This window comes from Hyalella azteca, unplaced genomic scaffold (genome assembly GCF_000764305.2).
Source record: "Hyalella azteca isolate HAZT.00-mixed unplaced genomic scaffold, Hazt_2.0.2 contig3397, whole genome shotgun sequence".
NCBI classification, from domain to species: domain Eukaryota; kingdom Metazoa; phylum Arthropoda; class Malacostraca; order Amphipoda; family Hyalellidae; genus Hyalella; species Hyalella azteca.
Genome location: NW_025933647.1, coordinates 185,800 through 202,916, shown reverse-complemented (window position 1 = coordinate 202,916; position 17,117 = coordinate 185,800). Strand labels below are relative to the sequence as shown.

Below are 17,117 nucleotides of genomic sequence, written 5' to 3'. Positions count from 1 at the left end.
CAACATAATTCATATCATAGGCAAGCTATCACGGGAAGAAAAGATATTTTGAACATTGAATTTTCTTGGGCATTTTGGGATCAATCGGAGGTGAATAAACAAAGGCTCATTGCCTAGTTTGTCAGCCAACAGCATCAACTGCTATTTAGCAATGTGGAACAAAAGACTTGTAGATTCAGAGGGACTTAAAATTTTGTGGATCACGTAGTTACTGTAGATCACACAAATATGCTTTACCTTCACAATAAACTTTCACTACTTAGATCTAGTTTACTAATCTCCATAAAGTCAGATTGTTTAAGTAATTAATTATATCATTGCTCTGCTTAAATCACAAGTTCACCAAGAATTAAAAAAAACAAAGAAAATGTCTTGAAATTTAACCATATTCTCAACGGAGACGTTCCGGAGATCAGCTTCATCATCATTTCAAAAAGTATATAGAATTTAAGTACAATCGCGACTGAAAACCGAAAGATACTCAAAAGATATTAAAAACTAAGTAAGGAAAAACGCTCCCAGCGCGTATAAGCCTACCGATCGATGTAAATTAAACTAAATTGTAATCAATATTAGCAATTTCAAATTGATTATTCACTGTACTATTTTACAGAGCGAAGAAAGGGTGCTTTTGAAGTCCAATTGGTGGCCTCAAATGAGAATCTCAAGGTTCTTGTGGACGATAGAGTGGTAGGCTGATTTGCAATTTCGTAGCTATGTTAGTTTTGTAAAACTCCTGTGAGTGTGAGATTATAAATTTTTGAATCCATGTTCTCATTGATTTAAAAATGTGTTAATATTATTAGCACTTTTTATTCAATACATTATTTGACTTCCATAGTTTGCCCTGTGATAAGCAGATTCTGTCATGTGTTGATTTCATTATCATTCAAAATTCTGGTCTTAGTTAGTATTTTTTCTATAAAGTTCTCTTTACCTATTAAACGTTTTCTGGTTTCTTAAAATTTTTACCAACTTGGAAATAAAAATATGGCATGCTCTGCAGTTTTCGGTGACTATTCAAAGCTACGTTGGTTATGAGCTTTTTCAATCACGAAATATTAGGTCATACATTTAAGAACGAATTTTCTAATATTAACAGAAAGCACGATCTACGCCTAATTTTTCGAGATAGTTTTTATTGAACAAGTAACTTTGAAATGAATGTCAGGTCTACAGCGCGCAAGGCCACATTACGGATGGTGTGCACGCGCTGGTGATGTCAGGAGACGGTGAAGTGATGCTTCGCCGCAACTTCCGCACGGGGCAGCCCGCGGAGACTGAATTGCTGGGACAGACTCTGGTCAACCTGCAGCCTGGGGCTCTGGTTGTCTTGGTTATGATGGTGAGTGCTTTATTTAACCCTGGACACTAGAGTGCTGGGTCCAAACTTAACCAACCGGCAGCCCGGAGCTCCGAGCAGTCCGGGCATGACGATGAGTGCGCCGACTTGCCCTCCTAGACTAAACTGCTGTGCGTGACCCAACATGAAGCCTTGAAGTTTAATGATTGTTACTGTGTTGGTCAACCAGGGAAGATTAAAAGGCTAAGCTTTATACAAAGAACAAAGAGCATCCAATAGCTTTGGTTTTCTCAACTCGCATCTGGCATGCCCAATAGTCATTATAATAATATGTGCTATTATCGCTCATCTCGAAGTATGACATTGTTCACGATCACGTATGATCACGATCATTGTTCACGATCATGTATGATCACAGATAACACGGATGCCATCCATTATACCTTATCTAATCTTTGAGCACTGATTCGTTCAGTTCAGCGCCGGGGACTTCCTAAGGAGTACAGAGCGCAAGCTGCTCCAGTACCTGGGGATGAAAGGGGACACTGTGGGAGGAGCTCTCAAATTAGGTAAATTTCTTTTGTTGTTGTTTGTATTGCATCAATTATTGGAAGCGTGAATCATTGCATTCGTCTTTATATTGCTCCCCAAGATTACTTGCACATTCACCTGTCTCATCGCTTGCTTCATCTATGTCGTGATATATCCTGCGCAACTCATCTCATCCATTTTCCTACAGGCGCTGACTGGGCTCAAGGGATAGGCTCGTCTCCATATCTTATCGACCCCGCACAGCTAAAACAAAGAGCAGCAGCCGGACAAACGAGAAACAAGACTATGCCCTACGACGTGCTTGTACTCACTCCTGAAGGAGAAATGAGAAAAGAGCTACGAGGTCAGCAACACAATCTCATGCCGTATAATGGGTACATTGATACCGATGACCCATCTATACTGATTTGTGTTGTTCCCGATAGCTGGCCGCCACAAAATGCAGAGGTAACTATACTTCTCTGTAATTTCTTAGGTTGATTAACGCCTAAGAATGATTTCTCTGAGAATTATATACTTTACAGTTTACATGGTTATAAATTGCATTATTTATTCGTATTTGCGAGAAATTCATCAGATGGTGTCATAAGAATTACGATTTCATAACGCCTACACATTTTTTCATATAAAGTTAAAAAGTCTCAGAGTTCATCGTCATGATTTGCTACAGGATGAGTTTTCGGGATGAAATCGCATTAATGATATGGTTATTGTGTCTTTATTGGAAATAAATTTTTTGTATTAAGCTGCTAACTTATGTACAGGAGGAGTTTGTAGCGCGCGTATATCTTGAAGCAGCAGTGATCTTCAAAGGCGACAAGAATTTGCAGTCTAACATGGACGTTTCCTTGCTCATACCAAGAGGTAGAAGTAAGTATCACAGCAGCTCAAACATCTAAAGTCTTCTTATGAAGGTATCAGAAATAGAAATCTAGATTTTGCAAACCTATCATGGCAATGATTTTTGGCGCCACATATGATACATAAACTCTTGTGTAGGAGCAGAATGTGAATGGCATTACGACGCCAGACGACAGAAGCAGGCGGAATTTTGTCGCCGCTACGAAGGGTACGGGACTTTGTGCCGCTGCAGAGACCCTCTGGATCCTCTCCGACTGAGAAATTCATCGGTGCTCCTTTTTGAAAATAATTCTGGCCAATTATATGTCTATACTACGTTTAATCTGCATAAAATATTGGATTTTGTTCTCAGGATATTCAGTATCAATTGAAATCTTGCATTGAGTACTCATAACAACCTTGCCCTAGTTCATGCGCATTATACAGGGTGGAGCGCGGTAATTTGCTTATTTGCACTGTATGCTGTGGCGGCACTGACGGTCGAAGACAGAGGAGAGTGGTCGTGGCTTACAGTGGATGGCGGGAAATTTGTATTCGTCTGGCTCTCAGTTGCCATCATGCAGTGGACATGTTAGGAGAGGTCATTTGGTGTAGAAGCGTATTTTTTCAAATGCCCGCCCGATCATTGCAGTGAAGTGTACTTTTCGTTCACGATTCGCTGTTCCTTCAAGCGGACGTGTTCCTGGACGGCAATCAATTGTAAATTGGGTGAATGCATTCAGAACAGCAGGGAATGTGTAATGTCAACGAAGGGGACCTGAGAGAAGGATTACAACACCACGAAACATCGAGAGAGTTAGAGCAGCAGTACTGCAATCTCCGAAACGCTCTGCTCTGAAGCAATCATTTGCTCTTGGCATTTGTCTATGTCTTAGCATTTGTCTATTTGTCTATGATACAGGATTATTTTCAGCCAGCTCTTGAGGTAATGGAATTAGAGGATACATGGTTCCAACAGGATGGTGCCACTGCACACACAGCAAGAGTGACCATGAATTGTTTGAGGCAAATGTTTCCTGGACGGCTTATCTCTTTGAGGGTTGATGTGACCTGGCCAGCACGCTCACCAGTTTTAGCCCCATGCGCTTTTTTCTTAGGGGTTACCTGAAGTCTAAGGTGTATATCAACCGCCCCAACACCTTGGAAGACATAAGGAACAATATTGAAACTGAAATTGGCAGAATACCAGTGGGCATGCTTGTCAGAGTTCATGAAAACTTCAGAAAACGTATGCAGCAGTGTGTGGAATGCGAAGGTTGACATTTGCAAGATACACTATTTAAAACCATGTAATTTATAAATTCCATTACCGTTCAGTATAATTTAAATATCATATAAATTTTTCAGGTGATCATAATTTTTTTATTTCATTCCCAAATCAGCAAATTACCGCGCGCCACCCTGTATGTTACTATTGTCCTAAGCTGACTTAAACTGAACAAAGTCCTCACCTATTGCTAAAAACTACTTCTACACATTCAGGACCACATCCAAATGTCGGAAGTAATCCCCATCGCCATGCTAACCGCCACCAAGTGTCACTTTTTCTACCGGTATGTGAACTTTTTTATCAGCATGATAATTTGTCTGTCTTTCCATAGGAACTGTTGTAACTAGAAGTTGTTAATTATGAGTTATAACATATTTATAATGCTCTGTTTTCAGGCAACTCATAAGTCTCCTTTTGGCAAAGGGTGCAGCCCAAACAGATATTTTGGTTCTCACCGACGGGCACCAGGAAGAAACTTCACAACTAGCCTCCATCTTCGGGTTAGTTATTCTTTAGTTTATATTTTTGTCTACTGATCCAGAAGAAACATTTGTGAAAGAATTGTTTGCGAAAACTTTCAAATTACAATTGTATTCAAATGGTTTCATACGAGGCCTTACTATAGTGTTTTATTTAATTTGACTGCCATCAATAAAGTAATTTCATGACTATTTTTTCTGTGCAATATTTTCTATGAAGTGAGAATTCACTGGCAGCAAGATTATCATGCGCATAGCTCATGTAATTTAATGCGAGCACTCAGATGTACATGAATTTGTTGTATTCTGCGGTGTTTTCTTCAGTAATTTTCGCATATATCTAGTGACACTACATAATAATGTGGCGAAAAAACAGTACATGCAATGTGCGTAATGGCACCGGTAGGGCCATTCCGTTGTTAAATAATATATTGTTCATGGCTCGGATAAGCTGGGTATCATTAATAAACATCTGTTAATGTAACTAAAAAGAATCGGTTTTTTGAATTAACTTCTACTTTGAAACCACGAGCGGTGTTCTGCTTAAGACAGGTGAATAAGACTTTACGTCGTAAAGTACACTTATCCTATTTCTAAATTCTGTAGCACTTTGGCCCCGACTATGAGCGCGCTCGTTCAAGAACACACTAACGATAGTTGTCGGGCTCCAATTCCCGACCACTCTGGCCAAATTATTTTCTTTTAGAACGAATTTCTTAACTATCTTGGGCATGTCAGCAACATTCTCTAATAAATTTTGAACAAAAACTGAAATTAATAAGTAAACTTTTTATATTACTGCTACAGTTTACATGTCATATATATGTGTTACTGACTTATAAATGAATAACTGATTCATTTATTTTCGTCAGAGAGAGATTTTCCAATTACGCTATAACCCCATATTTTTATTTTGTTTTGTGTCTGAAAAAATTGAAAAAAAGTTTTATTGTTCAATCAGTTGGGAAGGGATAGATTTTGCAGATGTTTACATAAAAATCCTAGTCTGATAACGAATTGTCAAAAAAAAAAGCTTTATTAATTGTCCCACCCTAATGCACACTACACAGCTTGCCTGTCATCGAGCACCGCCACGAGGGAGAAGCAGGCACCAGCACGCCCCTCAACGCCCACTTCAAATTCTCTTTATTCACGGCCTTCTCAACCTTCAGCAACGCTTCTAAAGTCATCATTTTAGAGGACGACCTCATCGTCTCCCCTGACTTCATAAGGCAAGTTCTTGTCGCACATAATTGCTCGTTCTCCTGTATTTCCAGGAATGTTCACTACTGTGATTATTATAGTTATGATACTTGAGTTGATAATGCCTATACACCCTACTCAAAGAGCAATTGAATTGAATACAAAATTAACCGATATTTCAATACGTTCAATTGCTCTGAAGAGAATTCACTGCTTTTAGTTATCGTAATGCTTATTCGTGCCATCGATTACTTTTTGTCGGAATAAAACTTGGGGCATAAAACAATATTTTTTAATTTATGATGAAGACGCGATTGCACAAAATCCATCAAAATGAGCCATTAATCACTTTTTACAATTCATTAATAGTGTTTTCATCTTTTGAAAGTTAAAGAAAAAGTGTCGAAAACAGATTAGATTTATCGTCCCTGATTGCGCCTCCACTAATAAGAGCGTTCACTAATAAGAGAAAGATTTGATTTCTGCCTTCCCGAACAGATACTTCCTACAGTCGTCATGGCTGCAGCTAGATACAGATGTAACAGTCGAGTAACATCTATTTCGTTAGACGGCAGGATTTTTTAACCTTTCAAAAACTAATTTCTTCAAAGTCATGACTGGTGGATGATGACACCACACTGTGATTTTGTTTCTTCCTTCATTGCAGTTACTTCCACCAGACGGCGTGGCTGCTTGATGCGGATGCAACACTCTACGTCGTGAACAGCTTCTCCCTCAACAGCTTCCCAACGGTCGCCGTTGACGTGACGCGTGTCAGGCGCTCACAAATGTTCCCTCAGTTCGGCTGGATGGTTACTAGAGATTATGCTCAAGAAATCCTTCACTTTTGGGTCGATAATTCGGTGAGCAGGGTAGAATTAATATTTCACCTCCTCGTTTCAGAACCGGGTACTAATATTATTATTTATAAACTAACTGGTCACGAAAGGCACCAAGGCTTTATCTATGCATTCTATGGAACGTAATTACATGGATAATGGTTGGTGAAATGCAAATTAAATTTCTTCGTGTAATAAGTGTATCAATTATGGTTTTTATTTCATACGAGAAAGAATAGAAGAACGTTTAATGCTAAATTTAAAATCATTAATCCTAGACAAAAATAGGCGTTAGAAACCTAATTCTCGGAAAGTGAATGATACTGAAATTGTATCTTTATCTTAACAGGATGCATCCTGGGACTGGGACTGGCGACTACACGCAGAGTCTGTAAGACGGGGACGGCACGCCCTGGTGCCAGAAGTGTCCCGAAGTTTCCACTCTGGTTCGTCTGGAGCTCACATCAATGGATGGAGTCAGGCTCTCATATTTTCAAATATGATCTACAATCACGACCCAGAAGCGAAGCTACAAAATTTACACTTGTGAGTCCCTTTTACCTTTCCATGCAGTTTCCCGATTCAAATAAGCACGCTTCAAAAATTAATTGGAGTTAGCTACATATTTCTTTTGCGTATTCTTATTATCTATAGAGTATAAGCAGCGTTGTTGAATTTTATCTTGGTTTTGTCTTGATTACAAGTCCAGAAAGGTACACTACAAATCTCAGTTTGCCGTACCAATAAAAAATATAAAAGATAACTTTAAAGAGCGTTACCATATTATTTTTTTACCTTTCTCAAAGAGACCCACACCATTAGCTAATCTCAATCCCATTTTTCCTAAAACTAAGAGGACCAAAATTTTAGCAATGAACAGTTCAACTATAACTTTCTTCATTCTAGTCAAATGTTTTCGGCTGAGTAAGAACAAAATACGCCGCTTCTATGTCATGAGCTAATTTTACAACACTTATCTTTAACTTCACTTCTTGTTTGTTTGTCTGTCGGCTACAAATCTTATAGGCGATATTTAACACACTTCTACCTCCAATCGATCTGAAATTTTGCACACTTGAGTATATTGGAGACAATGCATTAATCAATTGACAGAAAATAATTTTGAAAATTTTAAAAATTTAGTTTTTGATATGAAAAAAAAATTTTGTCTGCTACATAAATTATAATCAATATTTAACTCACTTCTCATTGTCCAATCGATCTGAAATGCGTGAAGTCGGACACAATGCGTGTATCAATTGACAGAATAAAGAATTTTGAAAATTTTACATTTTTTTAATAACAAAAATAAGATTGGAAAATTAATTTTTTAATATTTCATAATAAAATTAAAAATTTATTGTACATGTGTAACATCGGAGACACTGGATTCTTTAGAAGTGTTGTCTTTATAAATTAATTTTTAAATGCATATTATTACATGTTCCAGACTCCTCGCTGACGTCTATGCAGATTATATCGCGAGCGAACTTAGACGATCGAAAGTCATTTCGATGGAAGACGGATTCAACCCCTGCCACATGGAAACCATTCCGGAACACATGGTAGAAGTTAACAATGAAACAAACTCAATTAGGATCTTTTGAGGTTGACGTCATTTCCTGTCACTTTGTAAAAAGCATGAATCTTATTTATTGTTTCATGTTGTGTGGGATGCCGCTTGATAATCGTACAAAAGAAGCCGCTCGGTTCATACACGTTATTATTCTAGACTCTTTAAATCACAAAACTCGAGACGTAGAGTTGGTTTTCTTCTAAATTTTGTTTAATATTTTGCAGATTCGTTTAATAACAATGAAATACATTTATTGCATCCCTAATACCTATTTTATTAATAATTGCATTCACGTATCAAGCAAATTGACAGAGTAATGTTATCAATTTAAAATACATGTATAGTCGTGTCTATCCATATTGTAAGGGTTTTTCACAGTTGAGGGAATCGGACGTCTACGTATCGTTTTATGCCACATAGAACTGTTAGCGACATACTTCTTGTTCGTCTTTTTAGCACATTTTCTCATTTATGGAAAAAAGGCGCTATTGTGCTCGCCATGTCCGTCTGTCCGTCCGTCTGTCTGTCTGACCGTCCGTGACTTCACGTTTTCGTCGATCAGAAAATGCACTCTCTAACACTCACTGCAGTGAGTATATACTGAGTTATATTTTTTACATTTACTACTGATTTCTGAATGTCATTAGATTTGAAAACGTAGAAATATATTATATATACGCAAAAAATTTAGCCCGTGTTGCAAATTGATTTAATATTTTCAAATTGCGCGTATTAAGAAGCATAAATAAGATATTCTTCTCTGTTTGCTTCTCTGATGATCTTCACGTCTATGAATGTTCGACATGACCGACCAGCGCCCTGGTCCAGTCGTCATGTCTTTAGAGGCTCACTCGTACAGTGAGACCATTTCATCCCTCGTCCTACTAGCTAAGGTTGGTGATCTATTTAACTTCATAGTACAAGCATAGAGAGATGAATATATTAACTTAACTTATCGAATTCAAGTTGATCAATCAATATTAAACGTTTATTTGTTGATAGGGGCATAAGTCGTCGAACATTCCTTGCCTCAATGACGATTAAGAAAATGAGTGAGAGCTTGCCAAATAGCCTTGCCAATTTGACTTGAAATTAAGCTGTTGGACAACCTTGATAGTGGGTTAATGAGAAGTTGGTTAAATACGCATTTTGGTCAATGATTTGATGTTTTTTTAAGTCAAAAATTATTTTGGGCCATATGTGGATAACTTGAAGCTCTGGGCTTGTTACTATCCCAATACGAAAGCAATGAGTTCGGGTATAATATAAAACAATATTTACGAATGAATGTATCTACAGTGTTTACACACATACCCGGACCACGCGTTTGACAACTACGAGGGTGTGATGCAGTACACCATCACTGACATCACTCCGCACACCACACTGTACGCGGTGGCCTGCCCTATGTCTCCCTACTGGTGATTATATGTGACCCATATTATGGGGGAAGGCCTTTATTGCAAAATCATCCAATTCATAAGAACTTTGTTAATTCATCCCAAATGTAATAATTCCATGATCCTGGTATAAATTTATCAAAGAACGTTATGAATATCTTCCAATAATTTAAGTGTACACATGAGCACATTGCGGAGAGCATAACTAAATATGCTTCAAGAGCTTTCTATAAAAATTTAGAATACTTATTGATTTGCTGTAAAGTAATGAATACATAATCACCAGTAAGCATTAATAAACGAAAATAATCACGTATAACAAACTGGGATACACTAACTATCCTATCATATCAATCGAACTCGATATCACGAAACACCTCTCTTCGAGCTGCGGCATAGATGTGGGCAAACATTGATGTTGGCTTATATTGATCTTACATTGATGTTGGCTTACATTGATGTTGGCTTACATTGATGTTGGTTTATTGGTGTCGAGTTTCATTGATATTGGGCTCTAAGAAATGCGGGACAGAGGTGGCACAAAGAATCCTGAAAATATAAAGGGAAAAATGGTCGGAAACAAAAATATGTTGGTACTTTACTCTCTTATTCGAAGGTATTTATACGTAATCTTGATGGTATCAAAACAGGTAAAGTCTTCGAGGGCTTGCACATAGCAAGTAGAGTTGTTTTTACGTATATGAGCACATATGAAGATCAATTTATAGTGATTTTCAGTGTTAATATGATTATTTTTTTGAACATTTAGACATTTTTCCTCGTTTGTTTGAATTCTTTTGTATTTTATTGTTTTTGTGTATCTTCAATTTTGTGTATATTCAAATATTATTGAAACAGGTACGTATGAATAATGACCAGAGAATGCATTATATTCCAATTGGTTTTCAGGCTACCAAAATTCTTTGAACTTTTAGATAGTTTGCAGAGTAATTTTCCGTTTAGAATTTCCTTGTTGTATCCTATTTACATGTATTATGTACTTATGCCCACCAAAATCTCTTTCTTCAATGCTTCTATTTACTTGAAAATGAATGTTGATACATTCGAAACGTCATTAAATATATTATAAATCCCTGCTGAGACCTGCTTTTTGATGTGTTAACGTCATCTGAAGAGTTTAGATTTCCTGCAAATTGGAATATTATGCATTCTCTGGTCATTATTCGTACGTGTTTCAATAATAAAATTCTGCCATCTAATGCTAATTTAAATATTAACCATACCTCTGTGCTCCCTCTGCAGAGAAGATGGGAATATGTATGAAAAAAGGTAATAATAAAATGAGAGTATTCGAGGAGTGGCCAAACGCTAGAAAAATTAACGCAAAAGACTTTTTGAATTCAAGATTGTCACATCCAGTGTTCAACCATGGTGGAAGAGCTCAGGTATTCACCGAGAATTTCATTGTGTGGGGCATCAATGACTGGGTTGGAGTTTCTGGCGCTCCTAAAAAGTCGTTTGCGTATTAAGTATGGGTTAGATGGTGACAAATACTGGAATGAATGCGTCATCATATGATTCGATGATGACTTTTTTTCGAGTCGCAGTATTCGCCACTAGTCTCCACTGCAGCGTTAGAATAAAATCTACAGCTGCCACTTATCAGCCCAGTCAACCAGCTTGTCAAGATCACCTTGCAACTGTACTTTTTGTGACGTATTCATCACTGTATTATAATTTTTTGCGTCGTCAGCATACATCGAGCACAAGCTATAGACACAGCTTCTGACAGATCGTTTATAAATGCAACGAATAAAACAGGCCCGAGAACGCTTCCTTGTGGCACGCCGCTGCGCACTGAAACCTAGTCTGATACGGACCTATTAATACTGACACGTTGTTGTCTCCCTACTATAAAATCTCTGATCCATTTGAGTAGATTACTCTCAATTCCCAAAGACTTCAATTTACGCAACAGCCGCTTCAGCAAGATCCCTTCATTCAAAGTTTTTCGAAAAAATGGCGCCAGAGTTCCGGCTAGGACAGTTGCTAACTCGTTGAGTAATCTGGGGTGGAAGCCGTCCGGTCCACATGACTTGTTTAGATATAAAGCGATAAGGCGCTTGAAAATCTCTTCTTGTATTTCAAAACTTGTTAATTTAGAGCCTACTGGGTGCTCCTCAATAGCTGGAATACTGTTCAAGACCTCTTCAGTGAATACGCTACTGAAAAACTGATTAAGAACGTTAGCCTTGCCCTCATCAGAGGATATCTTTCGTTGATCTACTTTCAAATCAGAAATACCGTCCTTTATCTTGCACTTCGAGCTAGCGTACAAAAAGGAGGCTTTCGGGTTACTTTTTTGCATTTTTAGCAATATTTTTTCGAAGGTTTTTACTGCGGTACGACAGCTTTCTTTAGCTTGATTTTGAACTATTGCGTATAGGTTATAGTCAACATCGCTACGAGTCAGTGAATGGTAGGCTTCCTTCTTTGTTTTCAGCTTAGCTAGAACTGTACTGTTCATCCACTGAGCTTTTTTTTGCTCCACCAAGCTTAACTAGGTACACACGCATCAACTGCAGACATAACCGTGTCCTTGAAAAATGACCATGATTCAGCCACATTCATGTCCTTAATACAGTTCGAAATATTCAATGCATTCACTGCTTGACGGAGTTTTCCATAGTCGCCTCTCGCAAAATTCAAACGCTCACGCTTTCGAGGTGTTTTTTCTGTACAGCACTACAGACTGGGAAACAATGATTGGTGATGGCTTTTGCCCAAAGGAGCCTCGTGACGAAGCTCATCTAACACTGATAACTAGTAAACACCAGGTCTAAAAAATTGGGAGTATGCTTACTTCTGTAATGGGTTGGCTTGGTAACGTGCTGGACTAGGAAGGAGTTTCTCACAGACTCCATGAACAAGGATGCTGGGTGATTCTCATCCCTTGGAGAGGATTGATCTGTCCAGTCTAGCTCTGGATGATTAAAATCACCAAAGATCAACGTGTGTGACCCACTGCAAGTCATGCTCGGTAAAAGACTGTTTATTACTTTATCGTTTCAGAGGAACTGTTTGGTGATCTATACACGACGCCTAGGTGGCATCGTGTATAGAGATCTATCTATGCCTCTGAGAGAAAGTTCGCACCACACTAATTCTCTAGCTGATTGATGCTCTGCAGATAACTTGATTTGCTGGGCCCCATTAGAGGCTTTTAGGGAGTGTTTTCTGCAATACTAATAATGTCTATGCACTCGTTTTCGATCACAGTTAACAGTTCACTTTTTTTATTCAAAACAAAATCAGAGTTCGTGTGAAAACATTTTATAACTTTTTGTGCACTTTACTTTGATGCATGCGTTTACTTCTTACATTATTTACAGGCCTGAATCTATGGACATGCATTCTTAATTGTCTTGCGGCTCCGCTGACTGACCGTGTGCGGCCGGTGTTATCTTAACATCGTGAGAGCGGTTGTCCTGGGTCTCCGTGTTTTTCCGCCTGAGTCTCTTCTGCCATTTCTTGCAAAAATTTGCTCTCTCTAAAGGGGTATCATCCTTCTTGAATTAAACTATTGTAATTAAACTCTTGGGATTCCCTTAGTTTTCTCGCAGCCTTTAGCACATGTCCGACCTCGGCTGTATCCTGCAGTTACCAGCAGCGGTCTACCGGTGATAGCGTCTTTCGATCGCAGCCTCTAGCATGCCGTTATATACACAACGACGTTAAGGGCCTTGGCATAACAATCAGTAATAAACTCAGCATCCGAAGCATTGCTTACGAGAACGTTAAACCAAACAAGATTAAGTCTTCTCTTTCTATCCAGCAGTTTACGAGTGCTCTCGCTGGCGAGATCAGAGATGACCTCTTTGCGGCCTTTACCTTCTGTGTTATCGCTATTTACTGTTTTGTGCAGATGATCTTCCATTTCCACCAGCTCATTTCGTAACGAGTGCAATTTGCTACGCAACAAACTCAATTCTTTCTTGAGGTTCTCATCCATTTCGGCTCTCTTTCTCAACTCTTGCTTGTTGGTTTCTTCCATTTCGGCCTTAAAGACAGAAAACATAGAAGACCACTTCTCTTCCACCATCTTTTCGCTTATTACAGTGCTAAGTGCAGGTTTTTTGGCAGTCCTGGCAACACCAGTAAACAGTCTTGTTTCTGCGAATAACCGAGCAGTCTGTCTTGCTCAACTTTGCACAATTTTTGCAGATGATATCCCCGCAACGATCACAGACCACTCTAGCGTCATTGAAGTTAAGAAAAACCAGCTTGCAAAATTTACAAATTTCCCCTCGCTCATTTTGCGATTTGATCTTCGCATTCGGTTTAACAGGACTGGAAGCCTTTTCAATTAATCGTTTTCTTCTCAGACCAGCCATCTTGAAATGCAAGAGCTAAATAAACACAAGTTAAAAACCGAAATCAAGTTGAGTAAAAATGGTACAAATTGTTTGTTTCTTACAAATTGTTACAGAGTTAAGAGTAAGCGGCTTAGGTGTTCATGGGAAGAGGTAGGCTTGGACAAGAAAATAAAGGCTGTATTGTCCCTCGTGGGCAAGGCTGTCACACGTTACCCTCGCAAGCAAGCGTCCTTCACTGACTTTAAACGTCCGCGTCATTTAAAATGAAAACCCTTTTGCAATAGGTTTGTTCTTTCTATTCGCACTTTCTTTTACGGACTTCACTAAAATTCGGTAATTCTCTAATACGGATCATGGAAAAAATGCTAAAGGAGTTCCGATAACGTTACCGTAAAAGTTAAAAATTTTAAAATTTAGGACCACAGACACGAGCGTTTTCTCTCGATCACAGCTGAACGGAGACTAGCGGGCCTTTCGTAGAGTTTTCATAGTCTCTTGAGTTTTTATTGTGTTAGGTTCACTGAAAAGCGTTTCAGAAGATCGTAATTTTTTATTTTAGTTCTGGAGTTAAAGTATGAGTCGATTTGTTCATGTCGTGGTTGCAGAAAATATTGAATTTTGCTAGAGTCGCGGTCTAGATATAATTCGTCACGTGAGTATTGGCCTTGGTGATTTTCATAAAGCCATATCCTTTCTGTCCAGCGAAGTCAGCAATGTGTGCTCCAATTATAATTGCTGTTCGTTTGTTTTATGTGGTTTGGGTGCATGTAAGAGTGTGTTGAGGGTTTTTGGCTTGCTGGATCACATGTTTGGCTATTTGTTCGTATGTGTATAGCTTTCTTTGTGTTCCAAGTCTCAGTGCTCTTTTTACTTGTTAAGCATAGTTTTTTGCTGTATGAGCCATAGGCAGCAGGTGTCTGTCTTGTTTCCTTAATGTAAAGCTAGACATTGCTTGTGGGTATTACTGCATTGTGTATATTGTATATGCAGTTGATGGATGCGCACACACGACACTATGAGTAAATGACTATGAGTAAACACTATATATATGAGTAAATGACGTTCAATCAGATAATATTTATTCATCCATAATGCTGCAGCTCCGAAGAATTCACAAGTTAAAATTGATATAGACATTAGTTCGCCAATTTAGTTTTCGTTTTGCCTCCTCCAGAGCGCAAGAATATAGTGGATGGTTCGAATCCGCGAACAGGCCGTCAAGGTGTATATATATGATAGGAGAAACAATGGTGAATTTTAGTTGGGAATGTTTACATATAATAACTCGTATAGCAACATGTCAGTTATCATTGTAACGTTAATTTTAGCAGGCTGGAAGCTCACATTTTTAATTAAAAATAGGTGCACCCGTAGTGCTTTCAGATGTGCAATTGAGTTGAACAATAGATCTAAGAAATTTAAACGATCAATTGGCTAGTTCAAGATCTTCAAGATTAATTGAATACTATGGTACACAGTATTACTTTTGAAAGGTTGAATTTAAGAGATCAAATTCGAAGGCTAAAATCCGGCTTTAATCCCGCCTATTAAAATCCCTGTATGGCGCTCACACATAGACATAAATTACCAAGTAAATAAACTCAATCGAACGTTAAATTGAATATTCAACTTACGTAATATATATGCGTGGCCCTAAGGGAAGCAGTATAATTATCCAGTCAAAAATCGCAGCAGTCAGGGAGTCAGCCGCAGGTGAACATGTCTAGGACACGGCTTAGATCGATGTTTGAGAAGGTGCCTGCGCCGAATGGCCTTGCTAACGGAGAGAATTTCGAACCGGGTAGCAATTTAATCGAGCGGGCGTGCCACAGTGTTGAAAGATAATTGTCGAATAGGCACTGCTAATCTAAAAATTTATACTCAATTGTTGTACACAACGAAATAAAGACCACTTCACGTTTTCCAGGTAAACGAAAGATTTAACTGGTGACGAAAGATATCAGAACTTAAGCACACGTAGTTTGACCAACTAGCATTCGCAGCTTTAATTTATAATAGTGCGTCGACTACTTCTTAAGCGTAGTGTTTCAAGAAGTCATTTTGGACAATATTAAAAAAAACTTAACTTGTATCATTTGTTGCAGATGAGGATGTGTGTATATCTACTGTTCGCATTTGGCGGGTGTGATTCTTATGTTAAACACGGCGGAGCCGTCGTTCAGAAACCGTTTTGCTCTGGTGGTGTAGGTTGTTAATTTTTGTGGCCTGAGTACAGTCTCCAATTTTGTTTGTGTTTTGTATATGTCGTGCCGAAATCGCAAAATTGCTGATTCTATGTAATCGGCAGCCAGTTGCCGAATGTCTTCGTTGCTGATTCAGAAAACCGGACGTTAGAAGTAGAGTTTGAACATAAATCGACAGTTAGAGTTAGAAAAAGTTTGTTCAAATTCGGTCAAGTTCCATTATATTTAAATAAAAAATGAACTTGGGTGGCCTACCTAACCTATATACCCTTACCTAACCTATCTCTATATACGGTAACAAAAACACCGGTGATTCTGATGACACTCACGTTGAGATTGCGGGCGGAAGGCTGTTTAAAATATTTAAGGCCGGCATGTGGGAACTCCATGGCCGATTTTTTTTTTCATATGTATCCTGTGAGTTTGCGGTCTTAGGCTGAGTGATTGGTTAATAAGGTGGTTTGACAAATGATGAAATTGAATGACGCGAAGAGTATGCATGTGGAAGGAGGATATGAAATTAGGGAAAGGAAAATTCAAATAGGCAGATTAAATAGTGTATAGAGACAGTAGACCTTCCTGTTTTTAGTAACACTCACTTTGAGGTTGGGTTATCTGGGACGTGAGAGAGCATTGCACAGTACTGCAAGAATAGAAAATTCCACGTCACATTCTACGACGGCTTTGTAACATTTCGTAAATTATTTTAAATATAATCCATTTCTTCAAACCAGTGGGGTCGTAGGGGCCCTGACGACTACAGCGCCACGTGATGGCGCATTGGAAGCGATTTCACAATATGATAAACGCTGGAGACTTTCGAGATGGCTCAGAAACACGGATGAGGTCAAGTACGTGGGTCACCGTACAACGTATTACGGCCTGTGGTGAATGATATAATAATGCAATATTATAAACTATTTATCTCTGTGGAGCCTATAACTTAACTCTCTTGAGCAACAAACAAGCCCATTAACAAACTATCTTGAGCAACCGACTCATAAGATGCGTTTACACGGGGCCAATTGTGGCAGCCATTTGGCCTGGCTAATAATACCGTCACTAATTATCGGGCTAGTGGCCTCATTTGGAG

The 17,117-nt window shown here is 38.5% G+C and overlaps 1 protein-coding gene across 1 annotated transcript; it reads left to right on the top strand.

Annotated features, from left to right (window-relative positions):
- Positions 1–4,210: 4,210 nt before the first annotated feature.
- LOC108679037 (protein O-linked-mannose beta-1,2-N-acetylglucosaminyltransferase 1-like) lies at positions 4,211–9,508 on the top strand. The gene is made up of 7 exons (XM_018167545.1): positions 4,211–4,269; positions 4,382–4,486; positions 5,536–5,697; positions 6,336–6,531; positions 6,857–7,053; positions 7,958–8,072; positions 9,383–9,508. The coding sequence occupies exons 1-7, from the start codon at positions 4,211–4,213 to the stop codon at positions 9,506–9,508; spliced, it is 960 nt and encodes a 319-aa protein (XP_018023034.1).
- Positions 9,509–17,117: the final 7,609 nt, after the last annotated feature.

Bases quoted from the DNA above. Each gene is read 5' to 3' on its own strand.
- LOC108679037 (XM_018167545.1), top strand. From the start codon at position 4,211: ATGTCGGAAGTAATCCCCATCGCCATGCTAACCGCCACCAAGTGTCAC. The intron at 4,270-4,381 runs GTATGTGAACTT...CTCTGTTTTCAG, and splicing joins AAGTGTCACTTTTTCTACCG to GCAACTCATAAGTCTCCTTT. The intron at 7,054-7,957 runs GTGAGTCCCTTT...TACATGTTCCAG, and splicing joins AAGCTACAAAATTTACACTT to ACTCCTCGCTGACGTCTATG.